An 18,730-nucleotide genomic window follows, 5' to 3' on the forward strand; every position below is an offset into this window, starting at 1 on the left:
AGGTGAGCAAACTCCTTGAGACTCAGCAGTTTTCACACATTTACAACAAAAGAAACATAGTTTTATCATGAGGTATACATCCTGGACTGAGAAGACAGGTGGTTTGAAAGAGGTGCCAGAGAGACCATCTATGCCAAAGCAGAGCAGCCCTCACTAAACAGAGGAGGGGTATAAGACACCACCTGTCCCCAGCTTATAATACTGTGTTAAAAACTATACCTCTGTGCTTTATGGAACCAGCTTGTTACGGCTCACAAGAGAGGGGAGGGGTACTACCACAAGCTGCTGGGAATACAGTCTCCCCCAGCAAACACACAGTGATATGTCAGCAGTCATGTGACTTCTACATCTCAGGTCATGTGCTGATCATGTGACATCCTTGTGTGTACTTTTTGCAAAAGTTACTTCCTGTCACTTGACAACTGATAATGCTGTTTGCATTAACACAAAACATCTTGGTGATTGTAACCTTTTTAAAATTGTTGACATGTGCTTTGAAGTTCAGTTGCAAATATAATGTGATATCTAGTTTTCTGGCTGCAGTGTTCATGTTGGTGGACCAATAAATGTTTTCCAAGTGGTCAGGGCAAAGGTTACTACTGCTGCCTTGCCTGTTAGCTGCAGAAGTTACAAGTCATCCATTTCTCAATAGCAGTGAAGCAATTCATTAAACTATTCAGACAACTGACCTTATCTGGTTTAAAAGACAAGTTGATTTGCATATCATTAGTGTAGCAGTAATAGTCCCCTTTAAAATGATTATATTAATATTATTAATATTAAGGCAATTTCCCCTCCGGGGGACCAATAAAGGTATTCTGATTCTGATATCTGCTATCTTCCATCTGCCCAATAAGATGGTAGCTTGTAGCTGTTGGAAAGGAATTGTGGAAAGTTAACTAGACTAGTTCACAATGCAAGCTACCACCTTAAAGCTTTGTAATATAACTGAATTTTTGTCCACTGAGGGAGTTAAAGGGCAACTGTGGGGACATATTGTTGCTCTTTCATAAAGTTGGGAGATTTGCAAAAGTACAGATTAAGAAAAATAGAAGTTGAGATATTGTGACTTTTAGCCCTTCTCATGAATCAAGCCTAAGAAAAGAGGTGTTGATTCAATTGGATGATCATTTGGAGGCTGCAGTTTGGGGTGATGTTGAACTGTACTGGGTTCTTCTAAAAGGTGTTAATATTATTTTGTCCACCCTATTTATATAAAGAGGTTAGACAGGCTAAATAATGCTAAATGATATAAATACCTCCCTGTGTCATGTTCAGCAGCACAGTCAACATGTCTGTCTCTCTCAAATAATTTCAGCTAAGTGAAAATCATAATCTTCATGTAGGGAGGATTTACTGCATGGCTGTTGGATTTGATTGATTTAGTTGTAGCTAGGTACACCAGATCAACTGGCAATTGAGTGTATGTAGCAATATAAAACTGAAAGGCACCATTATGGGTGAGGTGGGACCATTATAGGTGGGTTCACTTTGCATGCAGGGCTTTTACTTATATTTTTTTGCAGTGTAGTATTACTACTTTTATTTAAACAAAGCAACAGAATACCCCGACCTCTGGTGAAATGAACGGAATTGAATGGTTGCATAAAAAGAAGTGTTTAGTGATGTGTGTTAACACATTCAAAACACACTTTATGTACTTAAACGCCAATTCAGGTGTAATTTGTATTTTGTAGGCCGTTGAACATGTCCCAAACTCTGAGCTTCGTTTGCTTTCCCTGTGTTCCATTGGCCAACGCTAGGAGCTGTCCGTGGTGCTGAATGCACGGCGGCGGCGGCGGCGGCGCTGCCCTGAGGAGGAGGCTCCCAGCACAGAGCACGGAGCGGGGCAGCAGCAGCAGCAGCGGCGGCAGCGGCAGCGGCAGGAGCAGCTCCACTGACTCCAGCCTTCACTCACTGCACTCTGGACACTCAGTAATCTGGAGTCTGATGTGAGTGTCCATCGTCTCTGTCAGTGAGTAAATTCAGCCAGTCAACCCGGGCTGAAGTCACCAGAGGAGCGCTCCGTGTGTGTACTCGGTGTTTGGCGGAGCTCTGTGTTTCAGTGCGCCAGAGGAAAAGTGTTGATCCCAAGGACGGTCACTACGAAAGCTCGAGGAGCGCAAAACGGGGACAAAACATGATGAATACATTCAGAGATTATTTTCCTCTCCTGCTTCTTCTGGTGGCGGTGATGACGGACATGGGCGCTAAAGGTAAGAATTGTCGAAAATATTTACTCCGTGTTTTTGAATTTCCTCGCGTGGTTAATGAGTGTTCAGAAGAGCTCTCCAGCCCTCGATCTCGTTACTCCTGAATTAGATGTTTCTGTTGTGGAATTGTGTCTTATTTTCGCCCGGGAAGCTTTCCGTTTTCACGATTTTCTTTTGTCAGTCCTTCCATGTGCTCGCACGGCTCTCCAGCTTTCCTCGGAAAACACACTCCATAATGTGATGAACACATGAGCACTAACATGGTTATGGTATTTTGTTATATTTAAGGCTGGGTTTTCTCATTGTATTTAGATAATATTGCGTGTGTAGGCTACATAGAGTAGTACACATCCTATACACTAGACTATTGAAGTTATCAGTCAAAACACATTTTGTAGAATAGAAATCACATTCTAATTGTAGTTACAACTTATCTATGGTTTTGTTATCCTTGCCACAAGTTTTCAATTTTCAAGAAGAAAAAAGAAAACTCTAGGAGGCAAACAGGCTGATAAAAATGTCATTTTTCAGCCTCAGAAAAAACTAGAAGTGCTCCAAATGAATGCAGCCTATCTCCTGGTGCTCTTGTCACAATAGTGGAATGGCTGATAATGTTTTTTGCAGCCTTCCTGCATTATTCATATCCCCTGACAAAATACAGAAGGCTACAAGACAAAAGTGATGTTAGAGAGTTGTCTCACTCAATATTTTCTTCTTCCTTGCACTTCAAATTAAGTCTCAGGGATTTATTATTAAATCAATTCTCACTATGTGTATTCTGTGCATTAAAACCATTACCTTAGTATCTTACACACTCCTCTTTGTGTTGGATGGATGACAAGAATGAACTTGTCAAGGAAAGAAGTTACCTGAAGACATACTCCTGCTCAGTCATCAGCCACTCATCTTTTAATTCAATGTGTTTGTGTAGACACAGCTGACACCCGCTGACTCCACAACCTTGGTAATTCATGTTGTGATGGATGTTTACGCCTGTGTTTGTGTTTGCATAATCACTCAGTGATGCCATCACACCAGCCATCACAAAAAATGTATTGACTTGCTTTATGTCTTCATGTCTGGCTGCTGACATGATAGTGAAGGTGTGCAAAAAGCATATGATTATCATGACATAGATTGAGCTGTTTACTGTTTAGAAGTATTTAGATGAGTTTCATATATAGTATCAATCCTTTAAAAATAGAATGCTATAGTGTGATGTTAAGAGAGCTGTGTTCTAATTCCATACTACATACTGAGCAGATACGAGTCTGTAGGGGTTCCCACAGGAAAATTAAGTGTACCAAAAAAAGTATGTAGACTAAAACTGATTTCGACTGCACAGCACTGTTGGTGAGCACTATTGGCACACATTGCAATATGAAAGGGATTTGCTTTTTTTTAGTGTTAAACTTAAGGTGGCATTCTGAAGATCCATTTACTTAGTTTTCATCTGGTATGAAATGGAAAAATATCTTGACTTCTTTTATACTAACTGCAAAACAGATCTCTAGAAAAATTACTAATTTATGTTGTACTGTATACAATTAGTGTGTAGTGTATAATCAGGCTGAGATCTGGGAAAAGAGAGCCACAAGCAAGATCACTAAATAAATCAATGGCTTCATTTTGCTGTTATTAGTCATAACTGAGGCGGATGACAGAGAGATAGAAAGATTAATGGATACAAATCAAACATTCAACAACATTTCATTTATCTTTTAATAAATTGTTTAATTTATTCGCTGATTAGTTTTCATTTATTCATTTCATCGTATACTTCCAGCACAAAATTTTGGAATCTGTAAAGTGTAATCTGAAACAAAGTTCAGGTACACATACACATTACATGACTGAAAAAGGACCAGGGAGAAGGAAAATGGATGCCACTTCTGATACTGTTAAAAAGGACTTTATCAGCTGTAACTAATAATGCTTTATTGATCATTATAGTAATGAGCTATAAATAAGAACAACTTTTAGGCGGGCTCACAGGTTGTGAAAAAGCTCTCTGGCTGGTGAGTGATTTATAGTCATGTCATGACTGTTTGCTCCACAATGGTGGAACGAGCTTCCCATTGACATCAGGACAGCAGAAACTCTATGCATCTTCCATCGCAGACTGAAAACTCTGTTCCGGCTGCATAAAGGTTCAAGGCTTCCCACTACCTATTGCTTAATATTTCTAAATGTAGTACTTGAAGCAATTCAGCATGCGATGTTTGGGTTGTATCATGGTCAAATGATCTTACTTTGAATGTCAGCTGAATAAATATAATGTAAGAAAAGATGAATGAATTAATAATGGTCTTAAAGGTCTTAAACTAATAGCAAAAATCAATTAGTGAGTGTATAATGTTACAAAGTCATTAATAAAGGGCTTCTTTCTTAATAATATACCCAATCTGCAGTGAGAAATGTTAAGTTGTTAATGTATTGTGGTTCAGGTCAGAGGTCAAACTGTCCACTGGAGGGTCTCCCTGATGAACCAAAGAGCAAAAAGACAATAATAACTCTTGCTGTTGATGCAAAACACCAGCCACAACCTGAAAACCCTAAAATAAATTTTCTTAAAGGATAGTTGCCCATACAAGCTTTGAAACTGTTGCTTGCTGTAATCATTCCTCCTGCTCATACTGGCCATTAAGAGATCCCTCTCTAATGTGCTTCCAATGTAAGTGATGGGGCCAAAATGAACAGTCCTCCTTCTGTCTAAAAATGCATTCTATAGTTTATCTGAAGTTAATATGAGGCTTCAGCAGTCTGAGTTAATCAAACCATAGATATCTTCAAAAATGATATTTTTGAGTTTTAGTATCAAATTTCCTCGACTCCAGCTCAGTTCAGTGTCTGTGGAAACACAAAGAGGGAATTTTATTAATAACTATGCTACAAAATATAGTCTGCTAATACTTTCAGAAATACTTTTTTGAAGATTTGTGCACGCACAAGGCCCTAATGCTATGAAGCCAAGTGTTGTTTTCTACACTACATCATACTGTCATATTGTTCCAGTTCCTTACGGAAGACATATAATCCTTAAACTAAGTGAAATATTCAGAACCCTGATGTCGTGTGTTCACAGCTGCACTAGTACATCTAACTGAAATATTTTCTCTGCCTTGTGTATCATTTTAGGCCTATTTTCACATAACCCAACCTGCCATGTTTGGTATCACCGGAAACTTTGGGAAGTTGACAAGAATGTAAAAAGTCATTCTTTGAGTTTGAACAGTGCTTGGCAGCACAACTTTTAATGATCTACCTCTGATTGGCTGTGACATGGTTGGCGAGGTTAAGATTTAACCAGCTGAGGCACTGTGCCCCAGCTTTTCACATTTTTTTTAAACATCAGACCTCTCTAATCCATATTATACAGCGTAATGTTCTAAAGTATCTAATCTATAACTTGTTCATGTTTTGTGCATGTAGATCTGCTCACTGTTCAGTGTTCATCTATCATTAGCAGTGTTAAGATATTCAGCTTCATGAGAAGCTATTCTTGCTCTAATAGACAAGTATCACCCATGGCAAGTGATACTTCACATTAACAATGCCATCCTTCAGCCTGCCCCCTGATTAGCCTGTAATCAGCAGTGCCAAGACCCTGCAGCCTCTTTGTCTGGCTGTCACCTCTTGCAATGATACTGATTCAAAGCTCCTCACTATCACTGATGCACAAAACAGTGTGTTCTTCTCTTGTATAAAATAAACCTAGCATGAAATAAATGGAGTGTCTTTGGGGAAGCAGAATGGCAGAGGTTAGAGAGACTGTCCTTTTTTGGATCACTACTTGCTTCAGGGTGGTGGTCTGTGGCTGACCTTGAACTCTGACCTTTCTGGAAGGCAGATAGTTTCCCTGCAGAGATCTGTAACATACAGTTATGTGTGATGCTTCATCCCATGTGTTACAATCACAAATACTTTATCTTACATATGGCCATCTTCTAAATCATGTCAGAGTGTTTTAAATCTTAAATGTCTTTGTTTTTCAACTTTCCAGGCAGCCATTTGTTACCATTCATTTCTGTATGGTATGAAAATCGGTTTGTATAGAAAACCTCACAGTGATCTTTATGTATGCTGTGTTATTGCAGCACTTTAATTGTACTGTATTAACACAGCATACATGATAATGCGTACATGATAATGTACAGCTACACATCAGTAAGGAAACAGACACTAAAGCAGACATGATGTTCACTGTGATGGATATCAACTCAAGTTTAGCCAATTAATGGTAATTAATGCTTAAATGGAAGGTTGGAAAACATGCTTTGAAAAATGTTCATCAGTAATGTAAAATTAAATTGATTTAACATACAATGGGGGCCTGAGTTGTTGTTTTGACCACACAGCAAACTACACATGGCATCAAAATGATATTTTGCCTTTGTACCACCCAACAGGGTTCAGTACCTGCCCCCAGGTTTGCTTTGTGTCAACTTGTTTTTGCTTTGATCATACTCTCCTCTATTCATTCACACTCACATATTTGTCATGTGTTGAAATCCTGTGGGTGTACAGGGGGAAAAATGCAAATGTAATAGCTATCAGAGTGAAGAAGTGTCTCAAGTCTGAGTTGGTAGTGAGGTGACAATATTGCAGTTTCAGCTGTAGGTCAGTTTCAGCTCAGAGCTCAGATCCATGAGCAATCGGTCTTGCTTCTACTTAACGGTTTACCCTAACTGCTACACTCACTGCTGATTGCGGCTCTGTTATTCATCAGTTAGGCTCTCTCTCTGGTTAAAGCAGTCTGTGCTGTCTGACAGCAGGCATTGAGTGGCTTGGAAAGTTATGGTGGACCTGAAATAGGAGCTGTTTTGATGATGTCCCTGAGGTTTTGGGGTCAGGCATTCTGTCGTTTTTACTTGAGATTACTACACAGATAAATATGTTGGCACTGGCTGACCTGGAGCAAGCAATGCCCCCGCAGACCCACCCCCAGGGCCTGCTTGCATTGCCACTGCCTGTCATCATTGTCAGTGCTCTGCTGGGAGAGCTGCCTCAAACTAATGGCTGCTGCAAGGCTCAGTGGGCTAAGGGGGCTTTATTTTAGGACAAGAACAGCAACAACTGAGTAGAACAAATACACATACACACATCACAGTCTTCTGATTCTGAGGGAACAGGCTTTTTTACTTTGTTTGCCAAAGTAAGGAATATATTGTTACACAACCTGAACACACACATTGGTTAGTCTCTGTGTTAAAACATTACTTTTCTTTTTACATTTGCCACCACACTACCATTACGATATTATTATATGATAATTTTTCTCAGAGAGGAAGCAGTATGCTCTTGGGTTTCACATGTGGGTTTTAAAGCGTGGGAGGTGCAAGGTTTTTGTCAAGACTAACGGCTAAACACCAATGTCAGTCTACAATTTTACCAAGCAACTGAACAGGACAGTTTTGGAGATGCTAAAAGCAGCGCTGGATTAACTCACTTTCACCCAGGGGCAAAAATGTGCTGTGAGCCCCTACTGCCTCCCCTATTTTTTCCACTGTGAATTATGTATTAGTTAGTAATTGCTTTGTTATAGCTTGTTAAAGCACATATTTTTTTTTTTATTATTAATATGCAACATCAATGTACAATAGAAACTCAATAGTGACGTTAGTGACATTTTACAAAACAGAGCCCAAAGATTATGTAATAATACAAGTGTTTCAAGGCCCATATGATTTTAGCCTAGAACGTATTTTAGTGCTGCATAGAGAAAATACATTTTCCATTAATGAGATTGTTACAAACCAATTTCCTCAGAGTGAAACTGCCCTCTGAGGGTTTGGGGTCAGGGTAGGTGCCTGCTTTACCTTTGTAATCTAGCCCCAGTTGGATGGTATATTTTTTCACTTTGATAGAGCTACGCTACCAGTGTCCCCGGGCTTATAGGCTTTGTGCTAACCGAGGCTAAATACATCCTTAATGTTGTTGAATGTTTCCCAGGATCCCCAGTGCAACCTACATCCAACATGCCATAAACATTTTTGACTAGACACTGGAGAAGAATGGTGACGTTATCAAATTAATTACAAAATCTTTTGTTTAGTCAATTTACAGTTCAACCATATTTTTTGTGAATTTTATCTTTGTACATGCAAGTGGGAAAGTGCAAAGGGGCCCTGAACGACAAAGGCCCTGAAGGCTCCAGATTACTTATGCAGCAAGTCCTTTTTGGTAAATCTAGAAATCTAGTTTAAGGATCAGAAATATTTTAGTTATGCCTACATAGTGATATTCTCAACTAAATCAGCTTTCGGTCAGATTAACTGGGTTAATCTAAATGCTGTCTTTAAGCCTTCTTCACACTGCCTATAACTCTTGTTGCTGTTTGGTTCTGTATATTTACATGTTTCCTGTAAAAACAGGAGTGACTTGTCGTAGATATTGATTGTCATTTACGGTAGCCAATAGTGCTGAATGTGCATTATGTCTCCCTGCCATGCTGCTAGTGGTCCTATTAACAGTTGGTGGCTGCTCTTTGATAGATCAGAGGACATCACAAAAAACACCTAAACTCTCCAATGAGAAAATGCATGTGCTTAAAGTAAGCAGAACAACACTTGGCAGGTATGATTTGCTCCAAACAATAAATACAAGCAATCCAGATTGTTACTGCACCATCAGCAAGATAGTCAAATTCTTTTTTATGCTGCCTAGCAATGCAGCACGTGAGAGGGGATCCTCACATCTCAACATAATTAAAACCAAATACAGATCTCACCTGTCACATACTCGTCTCACATTCACCTGTCAAAGATGACCACAGAGACATTTGACTCAGCAGTTGACCTGTGGGTGGAGACAACTAATTGAATGCTGAACCAGAACAGGGAAGTGCCTCGTCATCATCCACCATGTAGGATGCTGAAGAGGAGGACAATGAGGGAGACACAGAGGAGAACAACAAGGAAGGCTGCGTTAATTAAGACACATTGCATGGTAACGATTCGATAATTACTAAACACCATCTCCTGGTACTTACCTGACTAAAAAAATTTCTGTGCACTCCTGTTTTTTTCATCAAAGGACTTGCTAGTAGATGTATTTTATCACACTTTTTGTGAGGATTACACTGGAGAGAAACTGTTTCAGAGGAACTAGCCCTGGCTTTTGATTAGAGTCTTACCATTACAGAATGTGATGATTTTGCAGCACATTTACTGCAAGCATTGAACCAAAATTTCACCCATTCTTTTATCATAGAATATAACCTTCAATGAAAAACAGCAAGCTGTTCTCATATGCAAAAAAGAATTGGTCTCTTTCACTTGGCCACTTCAAATATTAGCATCAGGCATGTATTTGCATGTCACTTCATGTGCTGTAAACAATATACCTGGGTTTGACCTGTAGGCCTGTTTCAAAGATTCTCTCTATTCTGATTAAAAATGAAACTTGAAATCCTTTTTTCACAGCTTGAGAAGATAATTTTTGCACAGTAATTTTTGCATCATCATCAGATTAAAGTCACCATGGTGCCTCTCCTCTCTCCAAACACATATATACACATGCACAACCTGTTCCCACCCCCTTCATCATCCCTGCTACGGCAGAAAAGCAATTTGTTCTTGGTGTCACTGACCTGATGCAATCAGCGCTGCTTCACGCTTTTGAATAAGGAAAAGATAGTGGGAAAGGACACTGTGTTTAATTACAAGACGCACTTTTGTGAATGTGACGATCATATAATTTGGGATGGAGGATTGTAAGGTTGTGTGTTCAACACCTGCTTTCCGATTACTGCTGATTAACCTATCCAAACTTGCCCGTTGCTCTCATCAAGGGCTATTCAGGGTGCCGAGGCTGCGTTCTCATTCTAATTGTCTCAGAGCCTTTTCCTCTTTGAAGAGCTCAATTGGAAATGAGTGTTATCAAAATTCAGCACTACTCTCTCACACAGGAAATGGGGGCGATGGGTTCTTTACACACAGCTCCTGACACCTCCTGAGAGGAGCTGAGGGGGTGGAGGGGTGGAGCACTCTCATTTTCCCTTTTCTCCATCTATCCCCTTCTTTGCATAACAGTGCCTCTGAAGCGAGCGGCATGCTTGTGAAGTGTTTACCCTCGTCTCTGTCAGTCAAAGCTGGTTTCCTGAAGGCTGTATTCATCTGCTTTACAATATCTCTGTCTCCTCCCCTGTTTGAGATTTCTCATGACAGAGCCTCTCTGAGTTAAATTAGAGAAGATGCAAATGGGATGTGATATGCTTTGAACTGCACCTGCTTTATGTGTCACCATCACATCCCACATCCTGTCATCTTTGAACATCACTTCAGCTCTTCGATATATTCTGTTCTTTGAATAACACTCCATGACGCAAGCTGAATGTCTCCCATTTGGTTCTAAATCTGACAATAGAACAGTCTCTAAATCCAATTCTGATTACAGATGCATTTAATTCTACCTTAATTCTCACAATAATTCCCAAGTTCCCAGGTGCTGCGTTAATACTTAGCACAGTCAAATTGATGGCTGTCATGTTGCAGCTGTCACTCAACATCACACCCAGGGCACCTGGGGATATTTCTTATAAATCAATGGCCAATCTGAGCTATGTTGGGCTTGATGTCCTGCCTCAGCCTAGGCAGCGCTCTGCTATAAAATATCAATGAATCATGGCACTCACATGGCTTGCAACTGCCACTGATTGGCAGTGAGAATTTGGTGGATGGCGGTCAGCAGGAGGTGATCAACAAAATATTCACAATATGTCAAATCATACACTCAATTTAATAACACTTTATGGTGACCTCTTACCTTTATAAAAGGATTTAAAGTCTCGTTGCATATACCACTGAGGCACAATTTGTAACAGTAAAAGTCTACATCCATATGCATCTGTGAAAGACTGTGCTGCACAAGTTACTACAACTGATCCTGAGGGGGGCATGAGTATCCAATAGATGCTGAGAAATTTTTGTCCAAACCAAACAATTTCAGCCTGCTGGTAGAAAAAGTCAGAGGGTCACCAAAGTCACTGGAATTCATCCCCTGAGGACCATGACTGTCTGTACAACATTTGTTGGCAATAACTGAAATGAGTATGTTTTGACATTTGCTGGCAGCTTTAAGGACAGATATGTTGTCTGACTTCTGCCTGTCTTATCAAGGGACATTGTTTCAAAAATCCATTTTGAAACCTTTACTATTTCAGTCAATGTATTCTTAAACAAATTTGTGTTTATTCTAATTGACAAAAACTGATATACAAACAACAATCTTGGGGCAGGGTAGTATGCCAGTGGAAGAATAATGGTTTGTTTCTGGAGCTCTGGGTCAAATGGTTTGGGGGAAGGTTGCCCATTATTTTTACAAATTTTGCTCATATTAGACAACAAACACCACACAATGTCTAGTGCCAACATTCTATGTCTGTGCTGATTGTATAGGACAAAAGTCCTTTATGTGGTAAGGTGGAAAGTAAGGGTGTGGAGGTCCAGCATAGTCTCATGCCGATCCACAGGACCCAAGGATAGTGTGCCAATGTGATGGTTTGTCTCGCCTAGGCATGAAAAGTACATGCGTGTCATGGAACTGTATTGTTGTGGATTATATTTTAAGGTGTTATGCTGAACCACATTTACAGCCACTAGCATATCATAGGTTGTAGATCTTTTGTATTGAACTGCATAACTAAGGAGTATATCTTTTTTGATGACTCTGGTCAAGTTTTCATTATAGGTGTGTTTGTTAATTGTCTGTTTATACACAACTTAAAAATACTGAGGTGTAAATGGTTCTGAATATATACTGGTGTTAAAATAAAACAATGGTCTTTGATCCAATATGAGAAAGATATTTCACTCCTGCTGTGATGAAACGGTGCACGTAGCAGCTACAGAAGCTGTCTCAGCTCTCCTCGTGGCTCTATATTTACACACTCTCTCAGTGATGGAGCAGACTGTCATCTGATCGTCTATTCACTGTCAAAGTGTTACTTGGAAAACAGCAACACAGCACACCAGCTTTGACAAGCTACGTTTGTAATCGGCATCAACTGCTCCTCATTTCCCCGACGATGTCTCATTTCCTCCTCTGTCAACATCTCCTCTGTCCTTCTCTGCTTATTTTCAGCCACTGCTGCTGCCTGCTGTACAGCCTCCAAGTTCTCTTGGAGTTCCACATCCGCATTGATCCAGCAGCAGTGGCGCAGAACCAGTGTTTGTACAGAGAATAGGGCCTGTCCACTCTCCTCTCATGCACCGGCAGACTGTATACACCTGTCTAATTGAGGCTGGCGTCTGCTGTGCATACAGAGCCAAGGGCCTCTCGACAATGATTAGGACTCTGACAGGCTTGGCTCTCTTTTAGACTGCCGCTTCACATCCGCAGAGCGGTTTGGGTGAGGGAGGGGAGGAGGATCATAGTTTGATGCTCAGTGGCAGCAGAAAAAAAAGTTGCTCATTTTGTCTTTGTACATAGAAGTCCAAGTCTGCGAGGAAGAGAAAGTGATAAATAATACTTGTCAGCAAAGGCTGTGATTTTAATCCTTGTTTGACTTCTTTGGATCCATATTCCAGCAATAAACAGGGTTGCCCAGGGGAACTGACCGTACTCAGCTGAAATGTTGCCAGGGAAAGCCAGAATTTTGGTAAGGGAGGAAGATGAGAACAAATGAGTGGAGGAGAAGTGAACAAACCAGACCACCACAGCACATGCAAAAGGCCTGAGTTGACTACAGCATTATCAGATCTATTTGTTGTGATTGCAAGTTATTTGTTGTTGCTGATTCTTGTTAGTTGTCATGTTGTTTTGACAGAAAGTGTCTCATGAACATTATTATAAAAGGTGCAAGTTTAAAGAGAAGTTAACTGTAATGATGACGGGTCCTTCGTAATATAACAGAATGAAAAGTTTGGTGTGTGCAGTGTTAAAGATGAAATTTCAAATGTGTTCAGTTATGCAAATACACATATTTTTGCTTTTCAAGAGATACTGACTTTCACAAACTACAAGGCTTTGCATGTATTCACACTAATGATGAAATAAATTCAGTGTGCAATTTATCTAACTTGAAAGAATGCACACAAGCACAAAGTTAAAATGCAAAGTTTATGGTCATAAAAGTTCAAATCTAAAATGGGATTTACAGGCATTGCCTTCAGCCAGTGTTGGGAAGGATACTTTCACCTCTACCTCCAGCTCCTGCTGCTCCTCTTCCCACTACATTGTGACTGATCACGGAAATAGCTAATTTTCATTTGTTTTCTTATTGGGGCTTCTGGGAGATGCATGGGGGGATATAAAAACTAAAACAAAAAACAACAATACTACATTATTTTTATTTAGTGATGACTACATATAGGTAAACTGTTGAGCAATGTTCTGTTAGAGGACTGCATCTACAGTAATTTGCGTTATTACAAATTAAATCAGTGTGATTTGAATGTGACTTTGAATGAGGTTTTCTTACATCTGGAGAATCTGGAAGTTCCAGTTTCACTTTGTCACTGTGTTCCTTTGTGTCTTGTTGTTCCCATATGATGTATTATTTTGACATTTCTATTCGCTATCTTTTTAGCAAAACAGAAACCAGAAAATATTTTCCAGTTCTACAAAGGGTGAACTCAGTTTCATGTCAGTTTGGCTATACATAGGACTCAAGACATGCAGCATTCTACATACTGAATTATATGCACTAATAGTGTGGTATTTAATACACATGTATGTACCATATATAGACTTCTTTGTGAGTGTCTAACAACACTGGGAGGAAGGAGCTGATGACACAGACTTCACAGGTGAGAGCAATGGAGGAAACAGACGAAATGTGGTTTGGAGGATTTGGACGATCACTGATAACTTGCTTTCAATATATCATCACATATATCATCCTCCTCAGGGATAGGGATGAGGGTACCAAGCAAAAGGGTTTATGGGAAATGAATTCTCAATTTTGAGATACACATATATTTGTGTTACTTTAGGTATCCAGGTCTTCTCCTGTTAATTGTCTGCATATTATAAACAGTGAGGGCACTGACAGGTTTCTATGTAGCTGAAAGATGAAAGTCTCCTGATTTGATCATCAGTACATCTGATGAGCATCTGTTTTCAGAAATATATGTTTTTTTTGCCAGTCAAGTGTATAAAATACAGGTGCGTGTACTACTAACAGTGAGCTGAAGTTTAAGATTATACATTTTAAAACGTATAAATCACATACTAATTATTGTAGTTCACGTCCAGTAGACAGACAAAGTTAGTGACTAACTTGTAAACATAGTGGAACATTACCAGTGTAAGAGCCACAGCTCAAAGGAGAGTGAATATTCGACTAACATTCGTTAAATGCAAACAAAGTGAACTCCAATTAAATCTTAATGTTTCTGTGTGTCTGCAGGAAATAGGCACTGTTTGTGAACATGTAGTATTAATTTTATATTTATTTTATAAGGTGATAGTATATCAATGTTCAGCTTAATGTCCTGCCCTCCTACCAGTGAATATAATGCAGGCAGCAATTACTTTTCCCCCAGAGTGTATTTAGCAAAATGAATTAAGACCAGTGGTATAGGTGTTTTGTAGGACACAGACATCCCCTGTTTAGTTCACTGATACTTGGTGGGATTTTTCTGTTATCATAATTATTGTTACTTTTGTATATGCACTATATGACAGTGTTTCTACTATATAACCATTTTCAATTTCTTTGTCATTTTGAAGCTGGATTCAGATTGTAAACACAGTTGTTTTCGAGTAGGAGTTGCACCGTTTTCAGAAAATGTGGATTCTATCAAAGAAATACCTTTTATTACAGCATAGACCCTGTTTTTAGAATATCAGATCTGTGGAGGATACATTTCCTATACATCTGATAAATTCAGTAGGACACAGATAGTATGTATTTAAGCCCTGTGGAATGGTGACATCTGTAAGGCCCATGGGCTTGCTTTTTCTCTGTAATGGTCTCATTAGTACAATATGCACTGCAGATGATCACAGCCACACTCTTGCTTCTTTGCACTAAGCCAAGCCTTTTGCTTTAAACTGAGATTGATATGAAAGCTGAGAATCTCACAAGCTGCTGTTGCAAAACAATGCCATATGAGGGAAGAACAGAGCAGAATCTATTCTGCCTGAAACATGTCAGCGTAGATTCTGCTCTGTTCTTCTAAATGCTGTCATTTTGCTACTTCAGCTACTTTTTTCTCCGTAGATATTAGAATGATTATTCATTCAGCAGCTGAATGGAGGAGAAATATGTATTAATCACTTTCAGTGAAACGAAGGGTGGTTGTGGGCTTGAGAGCCGGGCACTGTGCATATAGTGAACTGACCAAGTAAAATGTGACTATCAGTACATCCAGGGCTGCCATTCTTGCAGCAATAAACATAAAACATGCAAATGCAGAGCAGAGACACACAATTCTGTCAGAAGAAACCAGCTACATCATTATTTACCTTTAGAGTTGTCAGGTGAGGCACAGAGCAGCTCCTAGAGCTAATGAAAAGGCCAGCTAAGGCTTAGCATTGCAAATGTGCAAAAGTAAGACAAATGCTGAAGTGTGTGAGGAGTGCAGACTTTCTCAAAGAGTTTTCTAACATAACAGCATTTTGTCTTTTGTTTTCTTAGTCTTTTGGAACTTGTGCCTTTTACATTAATCTTCTACTATATTGACAACAAATTATTTGAGAAAGCACAAAGCAAATTTGAACACTACTGAGTAGGACAAGAGGAAGAAAAATTACTTGAAAACATGTCTTTTATTAATATTATTAGTTATTCATATACAATTTGTTCGTAACTTAAAGTGCTCCTGAAATAAAATAAAAGTAGCCAGCCATGACCCAAGCATGTGAATTAACTGGCATGAACTGTGTTTGGCGATGAATGATTGAACCATGTGCCATTTCAAAATGGAAACAACGCAGCCATCAGTAGCAGTCCTTATATAGAATAATTCAAAGAGCTGTTCCATCGGGTGACCACATCCATGATCAGTTAGGAGGAGGATATGCACTGGAAGGTTAACAGTCTGTTTGATGGTCAGCTCAGCTGTTGGAGTTGAACTGTGGTGAAAAAATGCTTCTACATGCCTCACTCTCAAGCAGACGGCTGGAGTGGACTACGTTCAAACCCACTTGGGAAGCGAGGTTTAAAGTGAGTGCAAAGCACTTTGTGTGGGGACAGTCCAGTCTCTCTCATTGCGAGATCCATATTCCATGTAATGTCTGTAACGACAGCATGTTCATTATTTTATTTCAACATGATGTTTAGCTCCTACTCCAAAACAGCAGATTTCAAAACTTCAGCCAGAATTGCGTACTTTGGCTCCAGCGTGTTTAGGAAACCTCCAAAATCCATCGTTGTCGATCACAGTAAATGGCCTTAAGTTTATATATTCACAGACACACCTGGATATTTCTTCAGCTCTAGGACTGTTATGCAGAAGTGGGCCTCCAAGTCTTCAGACTCCTGTGGCCTGGCTGAAGGTTTGTTGTTGTGATTTGAACTTTTTGGTGATGTGCCAAATGCCTCTTTATGTTTGATATGTTTCCCGTAGTGCAGTTGACCGTCATCCAGCAGTAGTGCAAGTTGTTTTGAGTTTGTCAGTTTCATTTTTGCATTGTCAGTTCTTTAAACATGAAAACCAAAATGCTGCCTCCTGTCAGCTTTAAAAGTTGATGGAGCATCTTCAATTTCTTTTTCTTTTTTTACAGAATGTTCATCTGGAATTTTCTCGTTGGGTTTATTTTCAGCAGCACTTGGCTTGCATTTAAAGTATGATGGGAGTCTGTCTTCTTGACTACTATGATTGCATCCGCTGCTCTTTAAACAAAAATAATACAATATCTTCAATACAAATATGCAAACAATATCTCCAAAAAAGGAAAATAACCATGTAACATCACATTAGATGATGTCACAGCCCCACGACGACATCAAGCCATATTTCTATTGCAACATTTGACATATTGTTACATCCCTACTACTTATTCTGCAAGCAAACCTTTGAGAGTGCATTTGAAAGAGTGGAATCAGATTTGTTTTGGCAGTCTGAATCCTATTCAAACTCAGACAAATAATGTCATCTGTTCAGTTTGTCCTGGCAATGTCATCCTGTTAGACCCTTCCTTCTACTTTTAAAATAAAAGCTGGGGCAGTCAGCTTCTCAATGCATCTGTACTCCTTACAGGTGACAGCTGAAGAAAACTCAGAGATCAGATTCAGAAATGAGAGCGCATGATTGGGATTGCATGTTCAAATCTGATTCTGTTCTTACAAACCTTTGCCTGTATACTCTTAAATGTGGACTTACTGACTGAGTAGTGATCAGAATTAGTTTTGTACTCTCTCTCAAATAAGCTTGTGGTGTAGTGTTGCAGGGCAATGAGTCATTTTTGAGCAGCCCTATGTAAAAATTGGCAGTATTAGTCACGCTGTATTCTAGAAAAAGGCTCAATTATGTACGAAGGAAATGCTGCAGGCTGCAGGGGGTACTGTGTGCTCTGAATGGCTGGCGGAAGCAAGGAGGACTGAGTTAGATTGCTCTGCTCCCCTACAGTAACTGGCACCTGTTTCCATAAAGGCTGCTATTCAAACTCCCACATTGCAAATAACAGGCTGGCACATTTCTGCCTGTGAGTGTGGCAATTATACTCTGTATGAGCAACAGGATGGAGGACAAAACATGGTGACAAAAATGGCTGTGCAGAAGGAACAATGTCAAGAAAGAAGTGTGTCACAGCAAATGATTTTGTGATGTGCACGTTAAAGCCTGAAATATTCTTACTTTGACTGCTAATTATTGTTGATCAAGAAATGCAATAATACAGTTTGACATATATATTCAAAGACTTTGAGAAGATTATTTTAAAACTTTAGAAGATTACATTAAAACTGTTTTTGTAGCTCAGTAACCTACCACTTTATATTAGGGTAAACACTGTATTTTTATATTTCCATGTCATTTATTTTTGCTGTGCTTGTTGAAAATGAAACTTGAACATTTCTACACCAGCTTCTATACTGTTGCCCTTTTTCTTGACAAAGAGTCAAACATTGTGTGCTTCACCCAAAAAATTTCAGGGGCCATAATCTCACATAAAAAGACTATATCCATAATGCATATAAATATTTAGAATGTATAAGAAAACCACAGATGAAAAGAACCTGTCGACATGGTTATAGCTGTATTTTCAATGAGACCTTGCTAACATCACATAGCAGTGTCTGCTCCATTAGCTATTATTATTATTATTATTATTAGTAGTAGTAGTAGTAGTAGTAGTGGTAGTAGTAGTAGATGTAGTAGTAGTATTATATTGTTGTTGCTGTGAGACTAATCATTAAAATTATCATTCAGTGGTGGTAAAAAGTCAGCTCACTTCCATAAGATTCACAAAGCTCTACTTTACCAACATTAAATATGATGCTATACTATCACAAGTCACGAGAGCTAGCTAGAGAGCTAGCCCACCAAGTTTAGTTGGTACAGGCCAAATATTTCAGTTTGAGTCATCAACTTTTTGCTCTCTTAAAGAACACGTTTTTCTGCTTGCTT

General features: G+C 39.2%; 1 protein-coding gene across 2 annotated transcripts in view; it reads left to right on the plus strand.

Moving 5' to 3' along the window:
• Nucleotides 1-1,473: 1,473 nt before the first annotated feature.
• Nucleotides 1,474-18,730, plus strand: part of sez6b (seizure related 6 homolog b) — a 286,279-nt gene continuing 269,022 nt past the window's right edge. For both annotated transcript variants that reach the window (XR_011602460.1, XM_070970052.1), the window contains exon 1: nt 1,474-2,216. Coding sequence is in view for 1 of the 2 variants with exons in the window: in XM_070970052.1 (XP_070826153.1) it covers nt 2,141-2,216 (76 nt within the window). In the remaining variant the exon portion in view is untranslated. The remainder of the gene's footprint in view (nt 2,217-18,730) is intronic.

The sequence above is a fragment of the Chaetodon trifascialis genome, chromosome 9 (assembly GCF_039877785.1).
Source record: "Chaetodon trifascialis isolate fChaTrf1 chromosome 9, fChaTrf1.hap1, whole genome shotgun sequence".
NCBI classification, from domain to species: domain Eukaryota; kingdom Metazoa; phylum Chordata; class Actinopteri; order Chaetodontiformes; family Chaetodontidae; genus Chaetodon; species Chaetodon trifascialis.